This window comes from Musca domestica, unplaced genomic scaffold, assembly GCF_030504385.1.
Source record: "Musca domestica strain aabys unplaced genomic scaffold, Musca_domestica.polishedcontigs.V.1.1 3, whole genome shotgun sequence".
In the NCBI taxonomy this organism is placed as follows: domain Eukaryota; kingdom Metazoa; phylum Arthropoda; class Insecta; order Diptera; family Muscidae; genus Musca; species Musca domestica.
In genome coordinates this window covers 5,478,675-5,505,869 of record NW_026712299.1, presented here as the reverse complement: position 1 = coordinate 5,505,869, position 27,195 = coordinate 5,478,675, and the positions used below count along the sequence as shown (strand labels likewise).

Here is a 27,195-nt window from a genome sequence, read left to right as displayed (position 1 = left end):
TCCCCAACATTGTTAAAATGTTTCATCGAATTTTAAAACTGTGACCTTCAAATATTATTTTTATAAACAAAAGATTCCACTCCAAACCCCATTTTTTCGCTGGAATTTGAATTCTTTTAGAAAAATACTTTTTCGGAGAGCCTTTCTTTGTTATCTTCTTTTGGAAGTTTTATTTAGTTATTTCTTTTATCATATTGTAACAAATTGAAATGATTGTTGATTACACAGCATAATCTGGGAGGGGTTGGGAAAACTCCAATTAATTTGAAATTTCCCATAACATGATTTATAAGCAAAAAATAAATGTAAAAAAAGAATTAATTACAATTACCACTTCTCGGCTATGGACACAAAATATGATCGTTTTACGCTCTTATTTATTGTTTTCTTCAATAACTCTGGGGCATTGGACAAACAGGCAGGCAGTCAGTCAAATTATTCAAAAATACACGATGTCGATAATGTTTGATGCAATGTTGAAATTCTGGCGACGGTGGTGGTGGTGGTTGTGGTGGCGGCTGCTGCGACTAGCGCTGTTGCAGCAGCTAGGCTATAAAACAAACGCAATTGATCTAATCATTCCCACTCTGTGGTACCCGGAGGTTTCGATGTCAAATCGTAAAGGACCCGAGAGATGCCATCAATCTTGGAAATTTCCTGAACCATTTTGTGGAGAACCTAAAACAATATTAAATTAGTTATTATTCCAACGAAAAGAGGAGTATCAGCTGGTAAACTTACAGGCAATGGCATACGCTCGGATCCTGGAATAGCCGGCACACCTGTCATAAAGTCACTGGTAATGAATGGCCTCAACACAACAGATCGACTGCATGATGGTGTACGATTAATGGGATCTCTGTCGAAATGCACTGGTATCAGAACAACGGGCATCTGTGATATTTTACGATAAAGACCAGCTTGCATAATTACCTAGAAGATAAAATAAAACAAAATTAAATAAAAGAATTATGTTTTTCAAAACAAAAAAAAAAAAAAAAAGTTTCAACGAATTATTTTTAATAGAAGATGTAAAATGGTAACAGTCGGTTTGCGACAGATGTATATCCCCAGCTTTGAGTTATGATTATTCAAACTGTTGACTCTTTATGGTGGAGGTTCCGAAGCAGCAGTTGACCAATATTGGCCAATTCGTATCTGACCTAAGACTGATATAAATTTTACAACGTGTCAGATTTGGACACAAAGAGTCACAGTTTCCAATTCTTATATCTGCCATAACTTGCGTCGGCGATATACTTCCTATACTTTAAATGTGATATGTGCAAATTTTTGGAAAATGTAGAAATATGCGTGAGGTAACTGACTTCCATTTTCATACCTCATCTAATACAGATAAAAAATTGATATGCGCAAAATTTGAAGGAAATCGAACATTTATATCCAATTTTATGCGAAATAAATTTCATATTCATCCCAGGTTTTTGGTTTAGAGAAATATTTAGTTGTAAAGAATCGCCGACGCAAGTTATGGCAGATATAAGTATTGGAAATTGTGACTCTTTGTGGGTTAGGTACCCGAAGGGGTCCGCAGATGTATTTCATCTCCACAACAGATCTTGCGTTAGCAAAAATATTTGGGTGTGTGAAATTTGAAGAGAAACGGTTGCTTATGTCGCTTTCTTTGAGCGTATTGTTTTTCAAAATCTTGAACCCTATGTGGGGGAGGTACCAGAAGGAATGGTCCGATCTCCACCATCTTTATAATAGATCTTGTGTTTATGGATATACTGAGATGTGTCAAGTCTTAATGGATGTTATTTTCGCGTTTTATGAGCTTCATGGGTACTCAAAAATTTGACCCTTTGTGGGGGAGGTACCAGAAGCAGTGGACCGATTTATTCCACCTTCACACAAGACCTTGAGTTAATAAAAACAATGTGATGTGAGTAATTTGAAGAGAACCGGATGCTTATTTGGGATTTCATGATCATTTTGGTTTTTCAAAATGTTGACCCTTTGTGGTGGAGGTACCAGAAGGAGTGGACCAATATACTCCATTTGCACGCTAAACCGTGGGTTAACAAAAAATATGTGTAATTTGAAGAGAATCTGCTGCTTATTTCCGATTCTATGATCATTTTGGTTACTCAAAATTTTGACCCTTTGTGGGGGAGGAACCAAAAGCAATCGTCCGATCTCTACCATCTTTATAACAGACCTTGTGTTGATGGAGATATTGAGATGTGCCAAGTCTGAATGGAATCGGATGTTATTTTCGCGTTTTATGAGCTTCATAAATGTGCAAAATGTTGACCCTTTTTAGGGGAGGTACCAGAAGGAGTGGACCGATATATTCCATCTTCACACCAGACCTTGGGTTAATAAAAATATTGTGATGTGTGTAATTTGAAGACAATTGACCTCTTACATTACATTTTATAAGAGTTTTAATTATTCAAAATTTTGACCCTTTGGGAGGAGGCACTTGATGGAGTGGACCGAGACCATTTTCGCACCTGACCCAGCACTGATACAAATATTAGGATTTGCAAAGTTGGAGCAAAATCGGATTATCCTTTCTCTTTCTGTGCAGTAAATTATTTTCTTTGAAAATTTTGACATTTTGTGGGGGAGGTACCAGAAGGAATGGAGCGATATTGTCCATCTCCGAACTTGATCTAAGTTTGATAATAATATTACGATGTGTCCAGTTTGGATCAAATCGTATACTCCCTTAGAGAGCTAGTGCGCACCAGCCAGCCAGACAGACGGGTAGATGGACGTCGCTAGATCGACTCAAAATGTCCTGGAACGGATTTGGTCCAAAGACGTAGGGTCTAAGGCACATTTTGGCCGTATCAAATTATACAGACATTTAGCAGTCATATCTGGTGACCTCTTTACAAAATAACTGTTTATGTTGTTATAGTAATTTTTGGGTAATGAGGAAAGAAAAATTTTATCCATGGGGAAAGAAAAATTTTATCCAAAATGCATTTTCTCAAAAATGATTTTTTTGAGATATAAAACTCTTTGGGTAAATGATTTGAGCGATATTCAAAACAATACTTACTTCATTAGCCACAGCATCCGCCTGCCTCAGTTGTTTGATGACATAATTATTCAATGTTGTGTGTGTAATATCGGTTATCTGATATTGTATGGGATCACCGAAAACATAACAAACCCTATTGACATTGTGTAGGATGCGAGGTATAAGTTTTGCCAAGAACAGCATGTCATCCCAATTGGGTTCACTTGCACTGGAAAGAGCCACTACATAGCTGTAAGTGCGTTTATCGCCTGTAATAAAAGTCGAGATAAATCAAGTTTAAATTTATTTGAGTATTTTAAAAAATCTTAACTATACCTTGAACACCCACTGAACGAATGGGTAACACGGTTGCTTGAATTTGCGAAAACGAAGAAATTGCAATGAGCTTGTGTTGTTCCATTTCGGTTGTAGCACCACTGACACGATTTATTAGAGCATGATTCTTTTCCAATTTATTTTTATAGTCCACAATAACACGGGCAATCACCTATTTGTAAAACAGAATCGAAAATAAAAAATACAATTACATTTTTTATTTGACAAATACAAAATTTTTTAATTCATTATGCCTCCGATTCTGAATCCATTTTCACTAAATTTGACGGAGACACTTTAATCTTTTACACCCAGTAACATTGCTATAGACTGCATGATATCACTTCGAGAAGAATTATATAAAAAATATATATATCTAAGCCGAGTTCCACCAAATCGGGTTAAGGATATACATAGGAGCTACATCAAAATCTTAGCCGAAAATTTAGCAAAGGTATTTCCGAGCTCTATAAGATATCTGGTACTAAATAACATAATAATCGAATATATATTTTTAGATCATTTGGACGATATTGGATATTTGGTGCACAATTAACCCGAAATCGGTTGAAGATATATATGGGACCTATATACAAATCTGAACCAATCTTGATCTAATTTGCAGAGGTTTTTCTGGACTGTATCTGATATCTGGTACTAAATATCATTCTTGTGGGGCGCATATTACGAATGTGGGGGACTTAAAACCCCAAATCGGATGAAACATATATATGGGAGCTATAGCTATATCTGATCCAGATTTGATCAAAATTGATGTACTTGCTTCTAGACTGAATTCGGTCGGATGTACCAAAAATCAGGTAATTTGGACTGATATTGGCCATTTGGTGCACAATGAAACCGAAATCGGTTGAAGATATATATGGGAGCTATGTCTAAATTTAAACCGATTTTCATCAATTTCAATAGGGTTCGTCCTTGGGCCATTTCATTTCAATTGGATAATAAATGCGACCTACATTTTGTTCACAAGAATACTGACATGTATAAAACGACTCAGAAAGTTATTCTATGAAGATCCTTAAAAGTAACTATGGGGTCTATCTCGCTTCCTTCTCCATGATACAAACATATGCACAAAGGCAGCATACCCTCACCACTATGTGGTGTAGGGTATAATATATAAATAATATATATAATAATATATAATATATAATATATATATAATATAATATATAATAAGCAAATATTTAAATAAAATAGGTAAGAATAAAAATAAATTAAATTTGCCTTCCTTACCTGTGTCTCAGAATAATCTTTTTCAATGAAGGGTTCTTCGGCACACAATATACGTATGGCCAAACCAGGTCCAGGGAATGGCTGTCTTTCCACCAACTCCACGGGTAAACCCAAATCGTTGCCCAATTCTCGTACCTCATCCTTGTGGAAATCGCACAAAGGTTCCACAACACGGCCAGCATTACGGAGTTCTCTGCAAAAATTTAAGCAGAATGTAAAACATACATCAAACAAAGTCACATTTAAATGCCACGGCTTACCTTATCAAATCTGTATCGTTATGATGTGTTTTGATTGTTTCTGCATTTTTGCTAACCATATTTGAGGCAGATTCAATTAAATCCGGCCTCAACGTACCCTGGGCCAACATAACTTCCTCGGGTTTCAATTTCATTTCGGCCACAATATCATTGGTTATTTTCACAAAAATATCACCAATAATTTTACGCTTTTCTTCAGGGTTAATGGTTTGACATAGCATTGGTGTTTCAACAATGGAAAATTGACCGGGCCTCTTGATTTGTGTTGTACCCTTGAGGAAGGTGTAGGCTACTTTGCGTACAATTAAATCAATGCCAATGTCCCTTAGGGATTTCTCCACCTTTTCACTTTCATCTTTACGCATGAAACCATTATCCACATGAACAGCAATGATTTGACTGGGATGTAAGGCATGTCGCAACAACGCTGCACACACAGATGAATCAACGCCGCCACTTACCAAGACCTACAAAGAGAAAAAATAAGACAGTTCTAGATTTGTCTCCAATTATAGAGATATTGTCTACTTACCAGAACCTTGTTATTGCCAACTTTCTCCTTTATATATTTTATACACTCCTCCTTGCGACTGCCCATTGTAAAGTTGGGTGTTAGTCCACAGATCTCAAAGAGGAAATTTGTAAATATTTGTTTACCACACACTGTTAGATCGACTTCCGGATGAAATTGTACACCGTATATCTTTAGCAAATCATTGTAGATTGCCGTGACAATATTGCTCGAAGATCGACCACCAACTTTGAGTTTATCACCTACACGTTCTACACTATCGCCATGTGTAAGGAGTACAGTTTGGGTGCGACTCAAGCGGCTGTAAGTAGAAAACAGGAAGGAAAATAAATACAAGATTTTTTGTTAGCAGTTAAAAAGGATTTGTTTTAGATATAATTTTTTAAGTTAACTATTCTATATTTTTATACCCTCAGCCATATGGCTAGAGAGGGTATATATCATTTGATACCGCCAAAGCATAACTAATCGAAATAATGGTTTTACACCCTAGTTCTCTTTGGACAGGACATTTGGAGTACCCACAATAACTCTCGAAGGGAGTTACCGATTTGATCGAAACTTGGCACATTGTAATATTATTATCAAAATTAGATCGAGTTCGGAGATGGGCAATATGGGTCCACTTGCACAGAAAGAGAAAAGATAACCCGATATAACTCTAAATTTGCAAATCCTAATATTTATACCAGTGCTACATCAGGTGCGAAAATGGACAATATCGGTCCACTTCACCAAGTACCTCCCCCACGAAGGGTCAAAATATTGAATAATTATAACTTTTTAAAAATGTGATGTAGAAGTCCGATTGTCTTCAAATTACACACATCACAATATTTGTATTAACTTAAGGTCTGGTGTAAAGATGAGATATATCGGTCCACTACTTCTGGTACCTCCCCCACAAAGGTTAAAAATTTTGAATATCCATGAAGCTCCTAAAAAGTAGAATTAACATCCGATTCCATTCAGACTTGGTACATCTCAATATTTCTATCAACATAAAATCTGTTATAAAGATGGTGGAGATTGGACCATTCCTTCTGGTACCTCCCCCACAAAGGGTCAAAGTTTTGATTAAACAAAACGATCATAAAATCCGGAATAAGTACCCGGTTCTCTTGATACTTCACATGTCCCATTATTTCTACTAACACAAGATCTGTTATAAAGATGGAATACATTGGTCGCCTCCTTGTGGTACCTCCCCACAAACGGTCAAAGTTTTGAATATCCATGGAGCTCATAAAACGCGAAATTAACATCCGCTTTCCTTCAGACTTGGTACATCTCAATATTTCTATCAACACAAGATATGTTATAAAGATGGTGAAAATCGGACCATTCCTTCTTGTACCTCCCCCAAAATGGGTCACAATTTTGAATATCCATGAGCTCCTAAAACGCGAAATTAACATCCGACTTCATTCAGACTTGGTACATCTCAATACTTCTATCAACACAAGATCTGTTATAAAGATGGTGGAAATCGGAAAGTTCCTTCTGATACCTTTGCCACAAAGGGTCAAAGTTTTGAATAACCAAAACTATCATAAAATCCGAAATAAGCACCCGGTTCTCTTCATATTTCAGGTGTCCCATTATTTCTACTAACACAAGATCTGCTGTGAAGATGGAATACATTGGTCCACTTCTTCTAGTACCTCCTCCTCCTCCAAGAATCCAACTCTCTTCAAATTTAACACATCCAAATATTCTAGCGCAGGATCTGATGTGAAGATGATGTATATATGCGAACCTCTTTTGATACCTAACCCACAAAGTGTCACAATGTTCAATACTTGTATCTGTCATAACTTTGGAAACAAGTCAGCAATTCTTTACAGCTTCATATATCTAAATATTTCTCTAAACCAGACACCTGAGATGAATATGGAATATATGATTTCACATAAAATTTGATAAAAATGTTCGATTTTCATGTAATTTTGCCTTCAGAACCTACTCCATAGAGGGTCAACAACAAAGACCTAAAATGGTAAAGACTAGACAAAATGCATTCTGAGCAAATGGTTTATGGCTATAATACCTTGAATAACAGCTCATGACAGAGGCATGTTAATATAAAAAAACACAATTTTAGGAAAAAATGACAAATAAAAGTTTATATAATCCAAAATATTGGTTTCAAAATTCTATTCCATATACCTTCCCAACTATTTGGATACTGCCTTAGCGGTTTAAGTTGCTTAACATTGGTAACTATGTTGTTACGACAACAGGGGTATTTTTCACAGGGTTGCCATATTTTACTATGTCTTGTCCTATCTTTATACTTCTATGTCTTTGTCAACAATTTGAATAGTCATAACAGAAGTCAAAATATATTTAAATAATCGAAAATTTGCTGAGGGTGTACCGACTGATACTTTTTAAGTTGTTTTATATTTTTATTTATTTATTTTGTAACAGAAATTCACCACTCTTATTCCAAGCAGTTCGAATATGGCTCAATGACATAGACACATAGCTGATTTCCTCGTTGCTCAATAAAATACTGATTTTTATCCTCCTCAAATTTTAATGATATGATAAGATTTTGAAAACAATAAATTGCATTATTATTTATGTCCGAAGAATACAACTTCAATTGGTTTCTATAAAACACCATAAAATAATATGTTTTATAAATAGCTTGTCAAACCACGTGTAGTCCATTGTGTATAACTCAACGCTAATGGAATGTTCTTGGTTCGTTTGCTCATTTGAACAACAATTAATCTTGAAGGATTGTATCAGCATTTATTTAAAACATTTAAAATAAATACCTTCTTTTCCTTCGTAAACTAAACACGTACATAATTTCAATAATCAATTGTAAAACCATGTGTATTCCCACATGAAATACTCTACACCATGGGAATAATGGAATGGTCATGGTTAATAAAAAATTAATCTTGAAGGATTGCATCAGCATTTATTCAGAATGGAAACAAATAAACGCTTTCTTTTTCCTTCGTTGAAGAAGTTTTCAAAAAAATGGGAACTTACTTAAACAATGGACATGAGGGTTCAATCTCAATTGTCTGTTGGCCATCTTCGCGTACATTCTTCTTGAGAACTGTACCACCGAATTCTTTGTTAATCAACTGCATGCCATAACAAATACCCAAGATGGGTATTTTTAATTTGAAAATATCGGGATCATAACTGGGCGCATCATCGGCATAAACTGAATTGGGTCCACCCGATATTATAATACCCCGATAACCACCGGAACGTAATGCGTCCGCTGTTGTTTCCAAAGGTAAAATATCAGATTCTACCAACAATTCGCGAACTTTACGATCAATAACCTATGGGAAAATGAAAATAAAAATGAAACAAAAAAGAATAAATTTAAAAATTATGGCTGGCTGAGATTCTGATCATTTACAACATAAAAGCTTGGTAATACAAAATTTGGAATATTTATTTTTTGTTAGAAGAACTACTAATTATACTATTGTTCCGATTGCGTTACCCTGAAATCCAAATTTTTATATTACTTCACTTGATTATTGATAAATGAATAAAATTTCAATTCTTAATACAATACCTTTCCATATTGAGCACCTGCATCTAAAATGGCAACTTTGTCATGACCCAAACTATTTTCAGAAGATAAAAATTTATTTGTTGTACTCATGTCTTTCTTTTTGCAGCACTGAAATGAATAGAGAATGGGAGAAATGTTGCAATGAATCTGCGTGCTACATGATGGCAGCTAGAAGGGAGTTTTGAAACTTCTATAAAATCTAAGAGAATTTCTGAATACGCGAAACTAGAAACATAATGTTGCAGGATATTTAAAGCTCTCTGAACCTACTTCTAAAAATTTAAAAGAATTCAATACCAACAAAGTAATTAATTACTAAAAAAATTGAGGATTGGGACCGTAACGGTGGGAAGAGATCTGTCCACATGTTCGTGATTTCAGAATAATTCATTGCTTGAACTGTAACAGAACTTCTACCGATAAGAGACAAACTGTCGAAAGATCACAAATAGGAATGTTTTATATCTAAAAAAAACACAATAAAGAAGCTCTTATAGCAATCTCTAAAACACCTGTAAATATACTTTAAAAGGATGATCTATTTGTTTAAGGAAGATCTTCGAAGGGTGGAAGCTTTCTATATAAGTAATATATTTCGACAATTTTAATTACAAATAAATATCTGTCACATTAATTCTATTCATACAAGGATTTCTTGACCTAGAGTTGTGTAAATATAAAATGGCATTAAAGTAAGTTTAATCCATATGAGCTCGTGATCGTGAGTTTTTCCACGATATGATGTTATGTGTTTTATGACTTCACACCCAAATAAGACTGCAAACAATGCTTGTGACGTATGTGTGGAAACTTCGCATCCTCGTATGGATGGCACACTGGTGTCATGAAGAATACGCACAGACCACACTGGAGATGCATAACTAAAAACTGACCGATCTATAGGGTTATAAAAAGTCAACAACTTCCTTTGAATCGATTTCTACTAAATTTGTCGAGGCATTTGCGCCTTTCAGGTCGGGCTTTTATTAACGATTTAACAATTAGCTCGAAATCGTATAAAGATATACAGGCCAACCGAAGGTGCACATTTTCAGCTGACCTCTTTGGCAAGTAAACACGACCATTTTGTTTGTTTGCAAACTGCTGGACAACGGATGTTTTCTCATCGGAGAAAACAAAAATTCGGCAGTTCACCACTTTCACCCAAGCGAAGCAACTCTATAGCTCTTTTGAGTCTATTTTCTTTCTGTTGCGGTGTAAGTTCTTGCACTTTCTGAGATTTCAATGGCTTTACCCCAAACTCATTTTTTAATGTTTGACGAATGGAATATTGCGATATGTTCAGCTCACGAGCCATTTTTCGGCCACTGCGACGCGGTTTCGATCAAGTCGCTTCTTTACTTTTCGAGCCATTTCTTCCGTCCATTTCCTTGACGACGGGCTACGCTACCAGTATCACGGTAACGAGCGATGTCACAAGGCACAAAAGATTTATTCACATTCAAATGCCGGAGTGCTCTAACAATAGCCACTTGTGGTTTTTTGGCCAAATTTAAAGAAATCACACCATCACGCTTGAATTTCATCACGAATAACTTTTTTTCTGGAAAATTCTCACCGAAATGCTTCTGTACGCTTATAAACAATATAATCAGCTGTCACTGGAATAATTTTAACAGCTGTCGGACGAGTGGCTTAGAAATGACAGCAGTCTGAAGTTGGTTGCAGTTTTTTTTATCTCATCCTGTATACGAATGGTAAGCACAGAACATCAGGCTATTTACCATTTGGTATAACACCGTTGATATTTCCCATCGATTTACAGTGATTTTATAACACCAACGGTGAATGAAAAAATCAAGGTAAGGATACAATTCAGTCATTCTCGGGTTTATATGAGATGAGTCTCCTGAGGAACGTAGTCATAAGAACTAAGGAATATCGTCGTGGAAAGAGTTAAGTCCAGGACTTTTTCATATCCTAGAAGATCTGTATTTATTCCATAGAAGATAGCTTCTACAGGATCAAACTGGAAAGGTTGACTAGAGTACAAAAACCATTGACATGTGACAATGGTGTCAATCGAGGAGTAGTCTACTCTTTCCTAATTTACAAAATTTTGTCAGCACCCTCAAAATACTCTAAATGACATTCGACGATATATGGGCATTATGTTGAAAAGCGAATCAATATTTAATTTTTTTCGTTTGAGAACCTAAACCTGCAGTTGATTTGGTGCGGAGACGTTTCGTAGACATATCTCTTTAAAACGGTAGATAGGTATGCCATGAGAATATCTTCTACCCATTCTATTAGTTGTGTCTGGTTACTTTTCCAGCAAGAATTGTCTTGCAACTTCTTTCTGAGAGAAAAGGTAGTTTTATTCTCTTTTGCAAGGAAAATGCGAAAAGTAAACAGACGGTATTCCTGCAGAAGCTTGCAACTAATCAGCTGATTTGTTAAAACAAAACAATTTGTCCCCCATAAGGAGAATTAAAACAAAGGAAGCAATACTAATTTTACAAGTTTTTTAAATAAAAATGTTGGAAATAGTCTTTTATTTTCTTTTTACATATTAATATTTAAGTTTTTCACATTTTGTAAAGTTGTTCTCCAAAAACTATTAGTCTTGCTAATTCCAAAAAAATATTTTCAAATTGAAAGCACAAAAAGAAATAAACAAACAATAGAAAACATCTGATTGAATGTCGATGAATTAGAAGAAGAAGAGTTGCAAGTGATTGCAAGAAGAAATTTGTCTAGCAAGAATTTGCAAACTCTCACTGAAAGAACTGTCAAAATGTCTCTCTCCAACCGCTCACTTTTGCAAAACTTTCGGGATAACAGACGACTTCCAGTAACCTATTATTTCTTATATCTCTTTACATCTCCCACTGTTTGAAGGATTAATTATAATTTTTATTATTATATTTTATTAATTAGGTAGGGAATCTTGAGACAATAATGTTCTTGTTTTATCAAGACAAAAACGTTTAAAAATAATACATGGAATCTTGGTTAAAAATTCGTTTAATACGTTGTTGTCTATACTGATGCATGGTGACACATTTTGAATATTGTTGGCATATGTTACTATATTTCCTTTAATAAATAGGTAAGGCCTTTTTTAGTGGGTAAAAATAAGCTTTGAGTAACCAAAACACAAATGATTGAAGTTATTCTTCTTAAAGCCTTTAGATGGAGAAAATATATATTACCTGAAATATGACCACATTTCTGTAGGAATTAATTTATATTTTAATTTATATCCTTGATTCACAACTGTTCGAAAAAACCCCTTTAGTTCTAAAAACATATATTTGAAAAACATAAATGCATAAAACAACCACTTATTCTTAATGGCAAATACAAACCGGCAATACTTTGAAGATTACTCTAAGGAACATTCAATGCACAAACCAGCAACAAAACGAAAATAATTCGAAAAAGAAGAAATGAAAAGAAATGGGGTCACCGCACACAGCACAGGTCGTCCGTCGCCAAAATACTATAATAGCACCACATACACTTTTAATATTCAATAATATTTTTTTACAATTCTACAAGAGAACTCAACATTTTCTTAAATTTTTACAATTTTACTACAGCAATTTTCTGTTTTGGTTGCACTACTAGGAATGGATTAAATTTGGCCACTTTATAATAGCAGTTAAAATTGAAACTATTTTTGGGTGATTTCATGAATTTTTGACTATTCTTCACTACTGGAGCTTCTACGATGGCACCAACACTTTGAGAAACCACGGAGGAATTGGGAATTAACAAAAATACAAATTTTGCACAATATCACAATAACTATGAATGAAAAATGAATTGATAGGTGGTCAGAAAATCAAAATGACATCAATTGATGGCAGCGGCCACAATAACATTGCAACAATGTTTTGTTGTTCGATGTATTCTTGGTTTTTTTTTTATTTTTGGAAACAATTTATAATTCTTTTTTAAATATTCAACATTTATAGATATTTTGAGTATTCGTTTGATCTTTGGTGCTCTGGTATTGCAGAAGAAAGTGAAAATATGTTACTAAACACAAAATCAAAATATCATAGAAGGGGAACAAATCATATGATTGGGTCATCATCATCAGCACCACCACCACCACTACTAATACTGCACCTATCGTAGAATATCCAAATGACAGATGCCGACCGAGAACATTGTTTGGAGCCAAAGACCAATAAACGCAGCGAAAAAAAAAATAAATAAAGCACACAAGAAGAACGAACGGCAAACAACAAAACAGATGATGATGACACAACGGGGCATATAATATTGCCATCAACAAAACAATATGCATTGAAGGAAATCAGTGCAACACACAACGAACGAAAGTGGTCTCGCCAAGCGCCAGGGAGGGAGAAAACAAAGAAAATGTGTAAAATTGGCAAACTCATCATTGATGACCGAGAAATTTGCTTAAGAATGTCAAAGTACAATTCTGAACGAGAAGAAGAGTAATAATGGCACCAAAAAAAAAAAAAAAACGAAAGAATAACACAAATGACAATCAAGTGAAATGTTGGGCGGCAAAATTTAAATAGAGTCGTTTATAACCCCTTCACCGTGTGGGGAAAGTAATCAAATCAAACGCTGAGTCAATATTGGTGTTTTTTGCAAAGCCCAATTCAAGCGCCTTAAGAAACCATAAATAAACAGTAACAAGATAAAGTTTTAAGATGAGGATGATTATAATAATTTCCAGCAGCTTCTCTCGGAAACCGGCAGCCAATTGGGCTGATCCTGTTATTAGAATAAGTAAAAAAGCTGTATGTTCGGCCGGACCGAAATTTGAACACCCTCCACCATTTGGAACGAATTTGGCAATTTTCAAAAAAATAAAATAAAATCCGTTAAAAATTCTTTTAAAATCTTAAAAATAACTATTATAGCCGTTATATTAGGGCCTATACGACAATGTGAACCTGCATAAGCAACTTTTGTCATAAGCCATTACAATATTCAAATGGGAAACTTGAAAAAATCGGTGAAAAATGTAGCTAAAATCCTCAAAATACCAAATATAGGGAGGTACCATATTATGGGGGCTATAGCAAAACGGTGACCCGCACAGACAACTTTCTGTCATAGGCTGTAGTATCCATTACGAACTTCAAATGCCAAACTTGAAACAATTCCCTTGAATAACGTCGCTAAAATCATCAAAATACCGAATATCGGGAGGTGGCGTTATATGGGGACTATACGAAGACGTGGACATACACAGACAATTTTCCGTCATAGTGTGTTATATCAATTACGGACTGCAAATACCAACTTTGAAACATTTCCGGTGAATAATGTCGCTTAAATCACACAAATACCTAAAATAGGGAGATTATATGGGGGCTATACGAAGAGGTGGACCTGCACAGACAATTTTCTGTCATAGACTGTAGTATCAATTCAAATACCAAATTTGAAATATTTTCGGTGAATAATGTTGCTTAAATCACAAAAATACCGAAAATAGGGAGGTACCATTATATGGGGGCTATACCAAAACGTGGACCAGCATGGCTCATTTTCAATACCAAAAGTCCTGCAGACATAAAATACATTTGTGTAAAATTTTTTCAGCAAATTTATGTATTATAATGGAATCTAGCTACTAACCATATCATATTTGCGAAGTAGATAGAGTAGGGAATTTTTAGATAATTAGGAAAAGTATGGATTTTTTTTATAATACGAGAAATTTTCGGCCAGGTTGACTTCGATATTTGACATGTAAATTGCATTTGTTAGCCATGCTCCATTGTCTCTAAATAATGAGAGAGAGAGAGAGAGAGAGAGAGAGAGAGCTTTGGAACATTGTGTTTTCCCTAGGAAGAATAAGAAGTGGCGATGGTATAAAAAATATTTATATATAAGTGGAAAAATGAAGTGGGAGTTGTAGAGATGTACTAAAAGTTGGGTAGATAACCTAGCCAGAAGATTTCTACCAAACTTATAGATGATGATAGAAATTATGGCTAAGAAAAACGTTAGAGCTCCTATCTTCCACCTACTAAATAATCTTCTATTTAATCGATGCTAGCTTTTTTTCCTCACAAGATCTACAGTAGTAAGGACCACAGCTTTTCCGTTTTAAGATCGGGTATCTCATACTGTAGTGGTCAGCCAGAGATCCTTAAATCTGACCTATTCATTGATAGAAGGAAACAGGTTCTTATTTTTAAGCAAAGCTAGAGTTAAGCCATTAAAACCCCACAACATCCCAAAACCTGGACCCAAACAGAAGATTTTTACGATGATGTACTTACGTATTCAAAACAAAGTAAATTGCAGTCACTCCGTCAAACAAATTTGGTCAAGATCTTCAAGGTAATCTAAACATTTTTCCTTATCAAATTGAACCCCGAATCATAAATTAGAGAAACTCGTTAAAAATAAAAAAAAAAAAATTTTGCAGGTAGGACTCTCCGTCATATATTGGCAATGTCAAATAGTGGACATACCCTTGAGAGATTTTTCGAGTGGAATTTTTTCTATCCATTCTATTTTCTTCTTTTTATAAATTTAATATATATAAGATTTGAATAATGAGAATGTGTATCTCTATATGGTTTTTAAATGAGTTAATAATTCATATAAAATTCTACCTAGGTATTGTCTGAATTATATAGCTATTATAAATGAATAAAAATATATAAACATTGTAAATTACTGAAACCCCAAACGGTTAAAATCAATAACAATCCAAGTCGTAAAAATAAAGTGTCTCGAAGATTTGGTAGCATTACATGGAAATTTATGTAAAACCAATACCCAAACTCTATTATTACAAATACTTCTTTCATCTCGTTTTCCCTTGGCCCATAAATCATCACATCAAGAACCTATATATAGATAAGCATATTTTAAAGACCAACATTATAATTTCGAGAGCTTAGAAACTAGTCCGATCCAAATGGCGAAATTCATCGGTTCAGTTGTCTAGATTGTCTCAATTTTTAGATTATTTTGTTGCTATTAATAAACACATTTGTTAGAAAAGTGTATTCAATCAATATTTCCAAATACAGGGCTCTCTTATCAATTTAACTGCAGAAGATAACCCTTTAGCTTACAACATACCTAGACTTTGTAAATAAAAGCAAATAATTTTTGCAATGCTGTCCATATTACAATCGTGATTAGATCCTTACTGAATTCCACATATTCAGCACTTCTCAAAAAATATGATTCGCATTACAAAAAAAATTGTCGCCAACTCAAACATTTCTTGAGGTGTGCAAAACACGTGTTTGTCCCCACAGACATCAATATCGTGCCCTGTTACATGTGAACACTATAAACGTGTGTATATTTCATTTATGCTGAATAATATTCTCCACACTCGATGGAAAACTAAACTGAAGGCCAATGCACAACATTTAGCCGGTTCCACAGATAAATATGTGTGTTGTATGTTTGATTGTTTGTACCTAACAATTGATATCAATTACATTTAGAAGTTAAGTCTTTTTGTTTCATAGTTATTTCAGCAAAAGTAGCTCTACTTACCTTTTTTTACGTAGAACTGCTTTTCAATTTGCTTATCCCCTTATTTGTTATATTCAACTTCTTGTTTTGTTTAAATGCAATTTTTTATGTCAGTTTATCTTGCATCGGCGAAAAATTCACAATTCTTTATCTCCCTGCAAAAAAAATATGATTACTTCTGTCGCCGATTAATAATCTGCATGTGTATGTTTGCTGTGGGGGAGTTTATTTTTTTATTCTTTATCCAATCTAATATCTCCAGCTGTTGTTAAGCACTTACAAAACTTATTTCACCAAATAATAGTTATTATTTTCTAAAGAATTTATTCTTCACATTGAATTTATTTAGTGTTTTCCTTTAGAGAATATGTCTATGACCATTTATTCGCTGCTTTTTTCAACAATGCAAAATAGGGTTCTATAAATCGATTATGAAATACTGCGATTAGCTGACTTATCGTAAGATTCCAATTTATCGATAAAAGTGGCCTGACGACAGCACACATTGCACTGTGAGAAAAATTGCCCTTTTTGCAATGGGCCGAGAATATAGGCTGAACGATTTTTAAAATCTACACCATATATAGCATGGAGTGTATATTAAGTTCGTCATTCCGTTTGTAACTCATTGAGATGATAATTTTAGACATAACAAAGTTTATATATTCTTGATCAGCGTAATCACAATAGAGTCAAAAGGAATAAAAATACGAAACTACATTTTCAGATCAGTCTCTTATTTACAGGCAGATCAAGTTCGAAGATGGGCTATATCGGATATCGTATATCCCCCATATAACGGTACCTCTATATTCGGTATTTTTATGATATTAGGTGTATTTTAAAATTGAATCGCCTTAAAATCCACGCTAACAGTACGTTTACATATAAATGGGTTAACCCACTGGATTGGGATTAAAATTGTCATATCCATTACTTAAACTTCAAATAAATCCTCTTAAAGTAGGTTAACCCCACAAAAAGTTCTAACGTAAAAATGGCATAAAAGTTATTTTTAAGCACTTTACGCCGTGGAAGAGAAATGTCTACATAGGTCCACGATATTCAGGTCCATATTTTCGTATAGGCCCGATATAACAGTACCTCCCTAATTTCGGTGTTTTGATGATTTTTCACCTGATTTTTTCCAAGTTTCGTATTTGAATATTGTAATGGCTTATGACAAAAGTTGTCTATGCAGGTCCAGGCCTTAGTATAGACCCTAATATAATGGCTACATTCGGTATTTTTAGATTTTAACAGACTTTTTAACGGATTTTATTTTCTAGAAAATTGCCAAATTCGTTTCAAATTGTGGATGTTATTCACGGTCAAACATATTGTTTTTTTCTTGTTAAACATGTAATGGTAGATTTGAAAGATTTTTTGAATGATTATCAGTTACATAATCACATTTGTTCAGTTCCATCTAATTGTTCCTTAAAAAATAATCCCATCTTCTACAGTTTTGCAATGCTTTTACAAATACCTTCAAAATATTATGATAACTGTCAAGCAGTTTTTAAAGACATCAAGGCTAACAATTTTCAACATTGCATACAATTCTGAAGAAAAGCAGTAGAATTTTTACAGAGCAAAACAAATCATTGAAGATAGGCTACAAGAATTATTAAATTCTATTCATAATTTTGTGATAGTTTTCAACTGCGTGGACCGCGGCGTACCAAAATCCCATTTATTGTAAAAGATATTCTTGAAAACATTCAAAAATTGTATAAAATCAAATTTTATATACATTTTTTCAATGTGTGGCCAAGTCACATAGATTGTTCAGTGTGATGTATGACCATGCCATTTCATCTCAATAGACAGTTGCACCCATATCAACTCTGAGAAAAAAAGGCGCAATTTTCATAAAAAAAGAAATTTTATTTCACAACAGATCCGACCCACACCATTAGTTTTCCAAGCATTTCCGTCAATGAAGACGTGAGATTGTCCATTAAATAAAAAAATAACGTAAATTAAAGCCTTCTAATGAGTCCGCAAGAGAGAACAAATGATGAATCCATTGACGATGATGCCGAACTGTTAGCCCTGGAAAAGATACTTTGCGAGGCAGAGGAGCAAGAGAAAACAAAAACACCCGCATGCAAAGATAATGCCAAGACAAAGCCGAAAGAAAATATTGATGATGATGCAGAGCTGTTGGCCCTGGATAAAATTCTCGCCGAAGCTGAGGAAGAGGCGGACAATTCTGCCGTAAAAGAAAAGTCCAAAACAGCGGCGGTACCACGTTTGAAGGAAGATAGTACTTTTGCAGATGCATTTAGCTATGAAGTCGATACAAAATTGGCCAAGAAGGCAGCAAAGGAGGCTGAGAGCCGCATGGAAGAGGTAGACTCATCCGATGACGAAGAGGTTCGTAACTTCTTGGAGAGGAAATACAATGAGTATGGTTCCGATGTTAATAAAAAGTTGAAACAACAAAATGATGCCAGAAAAGAGGCTAGAGTTGAGAAAGAGGTCGATGCCATGATCAAAGAGAAGGAGTCTGGTATACCCAAATCGTCGCTGAATATACATATCAAAAATCAACATAATCCCGTCAAGAGACAATCTCTTATAACGAATTCTTTCAAGGCTAAAGTTTCAAACGAAGAAACTACTGCAGCCGGAAAAGGAAAATCTCTTAATGAACAGGCCTTCTTGTCCAGCGGCAGTTCACAGTGTTCAGTGTATATGGATCCTGTCTTTGGGTTACGTATTATCAACCCGCTGATTTCGAGTTCGTTGCTTAAGGAAAGAATGGCCGGACGACAACCGGTAGCTTTTGCCACCATTGCCCGTCACATACAGACGGGAGATTTAACAAAAGATTGGGTAATTGGAGGTGTGCTGACCCACAAGGGGCCAACGCAGAAGACTAAAAAAGATAAACCCTTTTGTATATGGCGTTTGTCTGATTTGAGAGGCGAAATTAAAACCGTGTCATTGTTCTTATTTGGCAGTGCCTACAAAGATTTGTGGAAGACCGCACAGGGTACTTGCCTGGCAGTATTGAATCCGACTGTCTTTGAAAAACGTAGCGAGAATACCGATGTGGCTTGCCTTTCCATTGATACTGCAGCTAAGGTCATGATTTTGGGACAATCCAAAGATTTGGGTGCATGTAAGGCGGTGAAACGAAATGGGGAAATTTGTAATGCCCTGGTCAATTTGAGTGAATGTGACACATGCGTGTTCCATGTAAAACAAGAATTCTCCAAAATGTCGAAACGTTCTGAGTTACAGTCCGCCAATGCTGGTCGTGGTCTACAGGATTTGCGAAACAAGGTTTTGGGAAAATCGGAAGTATTCTATGGAGGGCAATCTTATACAGCAGTTCCGGCAAAGAAAAGTGCCAAGTTGTCGTCGAAAGATAACCAAAGGTTGAGTAATTTATCAGAATATGCCATATCACCGTTTGCGGGCAGTGTGAATCACGAATCAAAACCGAAGACGGGTGTAACCACCATACCCTATGCAGCCCGAGAAGGTCCGGTGTCAAAAATAGCATGTAATGTTGAGGCAGGTCGTAAGCAGCGTCTTAAAGATTTGGAGCGATTACAGATTCTGCAGGCAGAATCGGCCAAAACCGGGGCATCATCACCATCCAGCCCAGCAGCGCCTAGTACCCCACAATCGGTGAAAAGTAGAGATTCAATTTTCAGCAAACAACAAACCTCCACACCCGCAGCCGGAAAGCAAACATCACCCACAACCTCGTCGTCATCGCTATCATCATCCTTTTCAAGTGCGTCAGATAAATTTAAAAATCGTGAATTTTCCTTTACCACCAAATCTCCCACCTTATCGAAGGATAATTTTTCGTTGGAGGTAAACATTGGCGAAAGACGTGCCTCACTGGCTAAACAAAAAGCTTTAGAGATTCTCAAAAAGAAACCCATTCAAAAAATTGATCCCAATTCCACGCGTGGCACCAGGGAGGGCAAACGTCGGGCCATCGATGATCTCAATGAAAAGTTCATGAGCAATGATGCCAAGAAACAGAAGCTGGACGAGGAGGAGCGGGAAAAGGAACGTAAAAGTCGCATACAACGCATTATGGATGCCACATCGTCACACACCAATCTCATCGATATGCGTGAACGAGAGGAGCAGGAGAAGTATTTCAGTAAATTGGAGAAAAAGGAAGCTTTGGAGGAGAAAATGTTATCGACCTATAAAATGGCCTGCAAGGCCGTTATATGTAAAACATGCAAATACACGGCCTTCTCGGCAGCCGAACGCTGTAAACAGGAACGACATCCGCTGAAAGTTGTCGATGCGGAGAAACGTTTCTTCCAATGTAAAGATTGTGGTAATCGTACTGTGTCCGTCTTTAGACTGCCCAAGACCTGCTGTTCCAATTGCAACGGTTCACGTTGGGAACGTTGTGCAATGATACGCGAACGTAAAGTGGCCACTGGTGCTCAAGAGTTGTCGGTGCGCGGCGATGAGGAAATGTTTATTGGCAGTATTTCGGGCAAGGCAAATTTAAATCTTGCCGTTCCAGACGATTAGGTAATTTCAATGGTTTCATATTTTCTTTGTTTAGTTGATTATTTAGAAGTAAGAATGTATTAGTTAAATATTAAGCAGATATTTTAGACACTCGTTTATTATTGTTTTAAGATTTTGTATCGAATAAAGAAAAGAGAGAACAAAGATGACAATAAAATATTATGTGGACCAATTCAAATTGTACAAAAAAATAAATGATTCTAAAAACTATTTGAAAATGTTTAGTTTGCTGATATATGGTCTTCTACAGACTGAAATACTCAATAGGTTTTTATATGCCTCTATGAGGTCTTTAATAGATAGAAGGATTATATGAGGTGTCCTATACTGAAAATGTGCACCTTCGGTTGGCCACCAGAACTTAAGCGCCGGCCATGGTGATGGTGTGGGCCGCCATAACAGCCGATGATCGCTCTCCGCTCGTATTAATCGACCGTGGCATCAGAATTAATGCCGAATATTATCGCGAAAATATTCTGGGGGGGTGCATTAAAGCCTTGGCCACCCAAACATTTTGGCCGCAGACTTTGGACATTCCTACAGGACTCATCACGCGCCACCCACGAATGGTTACAAAATGAGGTTCCTCGCTTCATTTCCAGCGCACAATGGCCACCAAAATCTCCGGATACCAATCCGTTGGATTATTGTGTCTGGAGTATTTTGGAAAGCAAGGTTGGCACTAAAAATACCAAAGTGTCGATCACCTCAAACAAGTGCTTCGCCGGGAATGGGCCAAAATAATGCAGAGCAACATTCGGCCAGCATGTGGCGGTTTCATTGGCCGTTTGAAGGTCATAATTCGTGCTAAAGGTGACCAATTCGAACAAATCTAAACTTATTCTAACATTTGATGCTATTTCCGATTTAGCAATATCCGTCCGTCTATCCGTCTGTGGAAATCACTCTAGCTTCCGAACGAATTAAAGTAGATTGATAAAATTTTACTCAAATGTATATTATGTCTGCAGGACTTCTGGTATTGAAAATGGGCCATGTAGGTCCACGTCTTCGTATAGCCCCCATATAACGGTACCTTCCGATATTCGGTACTTTGTTGATGTTAGCGACATTATTCACCGGAATTGTTTCAAATTTGGTATTTGATGTTCGTAATGGATGCTACAGCCTAAGACAGAAAATTGTCTGTGCAGGTCCTCGTCTTCGTATAACGGTACCTCCCGATATTTGGTATTTTGATGATTTTATTCACCGGAATTGTTTGAAATTTGGTATTTGAAGTTCGTAATGGATACTACAGTCTATGACAGGAGATTGTCTGTGCAGGTCCACGTCTTCGTATAGCTCCCATATAACGGTACCTCCCGATATTCGGTATTTTGATGATTTTAGCTAAAATATTCACCGATTTTTTTAAGTTTCGCATTTAAATATTGTAATGGCTTATGACAACAGTTACCTATGCAGGTCCATGTCGTCGTATAGACCCTAATATAACAGCTACAATCGGTATTTTTAGGATTTTAACAGAATTTTTAAAGGATTTTATTGTTTTTGAGAATTGCCCAATTCGTTCCAAATGGTGGAGGGTACTCAAAGTTAGGCCCGGCCTTACAGCTTTTTTACTTGTTTTTATATCACCCTGTACTAGATAGAAGGCCACCATTAGGTCTTCTATAAATAGAAACCATTCGTATGGATTTCTATAGTTAGAAGATCTTCTTGAGGCCTTCTATCTATGGATAGAAGCCTATACGAAGTCTTCTTTGGATAGAATGTCTCCATGAAGTCTTCTATGGATAGAAGGTCTCCCTGAGGTCTTCCATGGATAGAGGGTCTCCTTGAGGTCTTCCATGGATAGAGGGCCTGCATAGAGTCTTCTGTGGATAAAATGCCTTCATGAGACCTGTAAATATTATGGCGAGTTCTATGCCTTAAATTCTGTCTCAAAACAAGAATGTGAAGGCAGTTATTTTATTTTTTCTAAACGATTATATATTTATTTTGGTATGTACATATATTTGGATTTTGTATTAGACTAGAAATGAGATATTTTAGATAATTTATTTCAATTGCATTATTGCAGATAAAAAGATGATCTTAAACTTTTTTCCGAATAAAAAATTGGCTACAAATTATGGGTATTTCATATAAAAATTCTTACAAATAAAACAGAAAAAAACGTAAAATTTTACGTCTATGTCTAGAGTATAGCCATAGCAAGTGACCTCACTAATCTAGAGAGTCCTTATATTCAGTGCACTTTGATAGCATGAAAGAAAATGAAAAACAACTTCTAAAATCAGTCTATAAAATTGGAGTAGCCTCCGCTAGTCCTCTAGGCCGAACTCTCATTTTGCTCATTCACATTGAGTATACTGGAAAATTTAAATGAAATCGTTTTCGATAGCTCCATCTTTTCACAATTTTCCGCCATATTAGCTCGAGCGGTTACATCCATATATGAACGTCCTCGTTTCACTGGCAGTGTATACATTTCCCTCGATGGTGTACCGAGTGATGATTTCCTCAATGTAGCCATTGGATATCTTAAATCATTTTCATAACGTGAATCAAGTGTTCGCGATTCATGTAGTGGCCGGGGCATATCATAACCGGGTGGTGGTAGAAAACTACTGGAAAATGAAAATGTATCACGGCTGGAACAATCTTGTATATCGTAGAGGACTTTTGGTGGTTTCCATAAATCTTCCAATACATTTGATTCATCATCGTTGTGGGGTGTTTCCTTGAAGTCTGTGGCCGCGTGAGATGTTGTGGGACTGTGAATTTCTTCTTCTTCGCAATAGGTGGGATTCGAAAAGGATTTGGTGTTGTTACCCATCAGCTTTTCAAATTCTGATGCCAAAAATTTGAATGATGGCCGGGCATTGGGATCATCCATCCAGCAGGATTGTACCAATGAGTAGCTGAAATAAAAAAGGGGAAATAAAGTATTAGAAGCCATTAGTCGTATATTTAAAGGACTACTAGAATCACAAAACGGGGGTTTTGAAGTAATTTAAAATTTTTTTCTGAGAGTCTATCAAAGGTATGAAACGTAGCTTAAGAAAAATAGTACTTTCAGAGTCATAAAGTGTGGATTTTTTTTAGAAATATTTTTGATTTTTTTTAAATATTTTTGAAAAAATTCTTTGAAGGACGAAAACGTCGATTTTTTTAAATATTATTGAAAAATTCTTTAAAAGACGAAAATGTGAATTTTTTGAAATATTTTTGAAAAATTCTTTGAAGGACAAAAACGGGGATTTTTTTAAATATTTTTGAAAAATTCTTTGAAGGACGAAAAAGTGGATTTTTTAAAAATGTTTTTAAAAAATTCTTTGAAGGACAAAATGTGATTTTTTTTAAATATTTTGAAAAATTCTTTGAAGGACGAAAACGTGGATTTATTTTTTTAAATATTTCTAAAAATTCTTTGAAGGACAAAAACGTGGATTGCTTTAAAATAATTTCGAAGGACGAAAACGTGGATTTTTTTAAAATATTTTTGAAAATTTCTCTGAACAACGAAAAAGTGTTTTTTTTTTAATTATTTTGAAAAATTATTTAAAGGAGGAAACGTGGATTTTTTAAAATATTTATGAAAAATTATGTGAAGGAAGAAAACGTGGATTTCTTTAAATATTTATGAAAAATTATGTGAAGGAAAAAAACGTGGATTTCTTTAAATATTTAAAAAAAAAAAAATTAAAGGACGATAGCTTTTTATAACATTTTCTTTGGTTCTCTTCTATAGATAGTCCATGAGGTCTTCTATAGATAGAAATGCTTCATGAGGTCTTCTATAGATAGAAATGCTTCATGAGGTCTTCTATAGATAGAAATGCTTCATGAGGTCTTCTATAGATAGAAGTATTCAATGAGGTCTTCTATAGATAGAAGTGCTCCATGAGGTCTTCTATACATATAAGTCCTCCATGAGGTCTTCTATAGATAGAAGTATGCTACATGAGGTCTCCTATAAAAAGAAGTCCTCCATAAGGTCTCCTATAGATCTTCTATACATAGAAGTCCCCATGAGGTCTTATATACATAGAAGTCCCCATGAGGTCTTCCATACATAGAAGTCCTCCATGAGGTCTTATATACATAAAGTCCTCTTTTTAGGGGACCGTTAAATTTACAAAAGTTAGATTTTTTAAAGATATTTTTTTTAATGTTGACTTGTTTGCGAATGTTTTTAAGCGAGAATTTTCTAAAATTTGTACTTACATTTCATCCGAACAATTTTCAGGTTTTTCCATGCGATAACCGCTCTTTAGTAAATGATATAAATTCTGTACTGGTATGCCGGGATATGGAGATGCACCCAGGGTTATTAACTCCCAACACAGCACACCAAATGCCCAGACATCAGATTTGGAAGTGTAAACATTGTCGGCCAGCGATTCCGGAGCCATCCACTAAAAAGGTAAAATATGAGAATTTTAGAGAGACTAATTTTTTTCCAAAAACAAAAAAATTTCCAAAATTTCCAAGAACACTTCTAAAAGTGTTTTTTAAAACCCCGCGGATTTCCAATGATTTTTGGATGCCCACCCAATTTCATACCTTAACCGGGACACGTTCCCGTGAACGTTTCAAATAGGCATCATCTTCATAGACATCTCGAGTCAAACCAAAATCAGATATCTTACAAATATGGCCCTCGGCCAAAAGGACATTGCGGGCGGCCAGATCTCGATGGACCAACTGAAAATGAAAAACAACAATTAAAAATAATCTCTGGCAAATATTTTCCTACCCACCTTAATATCCGTCAAATAGGCCATTCCCTTGCATATTTGCCAGGCAAAAGAGAGAATGCTCCTCACAGTCATTGGTTCCATGCCATCGGTAAATTCTGCACCGCTATATTCCAGCTTACGACACAAACGTAAATAACTCCTAAGGGCTCCATATTTGGCGTACTCAATTATAATCAGCGGCGTATCACCTTTGGTACAGGCACCCAATAGCTTTATAACATTCGGATGGGATACTTCCTGCAGCAGCTGGAATTCGGAGAGTAGAGCCATGTATTCCACAGAATTGGCACCTTTTTTCAACATTTTCACCGCAACAGTTGTCACTCCTGGACTATTGGCAATATCTGTGGCATATGCCTTCATAACTTTACCAAACTCTCCCTCACCCAAAATGGAATCCAACTGCAAGTTTTCTCTGGGAAATTCCCATTTTGAATCGACCACAGAACTATGAAAAGTGTAGCTGTTTTCCAGCTGTACCAATGGCAAGCCACTGCCGGATGCACTACATTGTGATTCCCGGCAGCCATCCAGGGCAGCTTTTTGCCCACCATCTCTATTGCCAAGGGAGTTCATGTCGCGTGACTTTTTTCGTCTCCCCAAACGGGATACCAACAAACATGTGGTAAGTATCAGCAGAGTGCTGGGACATACTATGGCAATTATTATACAGGTTTGATTACACTCAAATCCCTTGACATTAATGAGACTTTCAGCCTCCACCCGGGCCGTGGGGGATTTATGTTCCTCTCTCAATGTGGCATTAGTTGGGGAAGGGTTTTCCGCTAATATTGTTGGTGCTTCAGATCTATAGGCATTATGTTCCGCTTTAGCTTCTCCCTTATTTTGTTTCCTCTTCTTCGGCTTGGGTTCATCCTCATCCAGCGGGGTGCAGGCACAATTACCATTATCATCACATGTACAGGTGCCAGAGGCCGATGAAATACCCTTACGTTTATCACTCACCGACAGGGGGCTAAGTATTTTATTACCACCCGTACAATCTTGCGGACAGACAAAGGTGTTGATCTCCTCCAACGGATCACAGACATTGTCAGGACAAAATGTGGCATTGGGAACACAGGAAGCATAATTTGAACTGAAGCGAGCACTGTTGGTGCCACGCCATACACAACTACCGCCATTGGTGGCTAGGCCACAAAACGATTGGCATTGGTTGCGATATTTGATTTGGGCACATGTTTGACTTTTCGATTTCACTTTATGTTCACAGGTTACATTACCCGGTCGGCCCTCCCGCAAATGGACATTGATTACAAAGGAACGCTGATAGATGTCGTGCCAGGTTACGTTGAGGCTGCAATGAGGAGAGAGATGGAAATGGAAAATTGAGTGAAGGTAATCAAGGATTAAAAAGAGAAATGTAAGTTAATGTTTGTAATTAAGGATCATGAGAATGGGCCGCCGTGCTTTAACAAATCTTCTCTTTATAGGACAGGCATAACCTGTAACAACTCCTAATATAGCCGATGCTTAAAACACCAAATCTTAAAATT

General features: G+C 35.9%; 3 protein-coding genes and 1 long non-coding RNA gene across 6 annotated transcripts in view; 2 read left to right on the top strand and 2 right to left on the bottom strand.

Moving 5' to 3' along the window:
- Positions 1-142: 142 nt before the first annotated feature.
- LOC101889367 (GMP synthase [glutamine-hydrolyzing]) lies at positions 143-16,849 on the bottom strand. 3 transcript variants are annotated; one of them, XM_011294609.3, is made up of 11 exons: positions 16,699-16,849; positions 16,440-16,573; positions 8,946-9,053; positions 8,399-8,703; positions 5,387-5,687; positions 4,855-5,321; positions 4,595-4,787; positions 3,335-3,506; positions 3,038-3,267; positions 742-933; positions 143-678 (listed from the first exon to the last, which is right to left on the bottom strand). In XM_011294609.3, the coding sequence occupies exons 3-11, from the start codon at positions 9,033-9,035 to the stop codon at positions 577-579; spliced, it is 2,052 nt and encodes a 683-aa protein (XP_011292911.1). In that variant the 5' UTR covers positions 9,036-9,053; positions 16,440-16,573; positions 16,699-16,849; the 3' UTR covers positions 143-576. The 3 variants fall into 3 exon arrangements, with proteins under 3 accessions (XP_011292911.1, XP_058980582.1, XP_005184556.1); XM_059124599.1 differs by lacking the exons at positions 16,440-16,573; positions 16,699-16,849 and adding an exon at positions 12,770-12,814; XM_005184499.4 differs by lacking the exons at positions 16,440-16,573; positions 16,699-16,849 and adding an exon at positions 12,281-12,430.
- On the top strand, positions 3,579-9,386 carry LOC131803375 (uncharacterized). Its single transcript, XR_009342550.1, has 3 exons — positions 3,579-3,788; positions 3,853-4,155; positions 9,052-9,386. It is a non-coding gene; the product is annotated as an uncharacterized LOC131803375 (long non-coding RNA).
- Positions 16,850-17,791: 942 nt separating the features above from the next.
- LOC101890200 (protein MCM10 homolog) lies at positions 17,792-21,163 on the top strand. The gene has a single exon (XM_005184504.4). The coding sequence runs from the start codon at positions 18,417-18,419 to the stop codon at positions 20,943-20,945; it is 2,529 nt and encodes an 842-aa protein (XP_005184561.1). The 5' UTR covers positions 17,792-18,416; the 3' UTR covers positions 20,946-21,163.
- Positions 21,164-22,934: 1,771 nt separating this feature from the next.
- Positions 22,935-27,195, bottom strand: part of LOC101890374 (uncharacterized) — a 35,119-nt gene continuing 30,858 nt past the window's right edge. Inside the window, exons 6-9 of the mRNA XM_011294625.3 lie at positions 25,679-26,996; positions 25,482-25,622; positions 25,143-25,333; positions 22,935-23,836 (exon numbers count right to left, since the gene is read on the bottom strand). Coding sequence (XP_011292927.2) covers positions 23,245-23,836; positions 25,143-25,333; positions 25,482-25,622; positions 25,679-26,996 — 2,242 coding nt within the window. The 3' untranslated portion in view covers positions 22,935-23,244. The remainder of the gene's footprint in view (positions 23,837-25,142; positions 25,334-25,481; positions 25,623-25,678; positions 26,997-27,195) is intronic.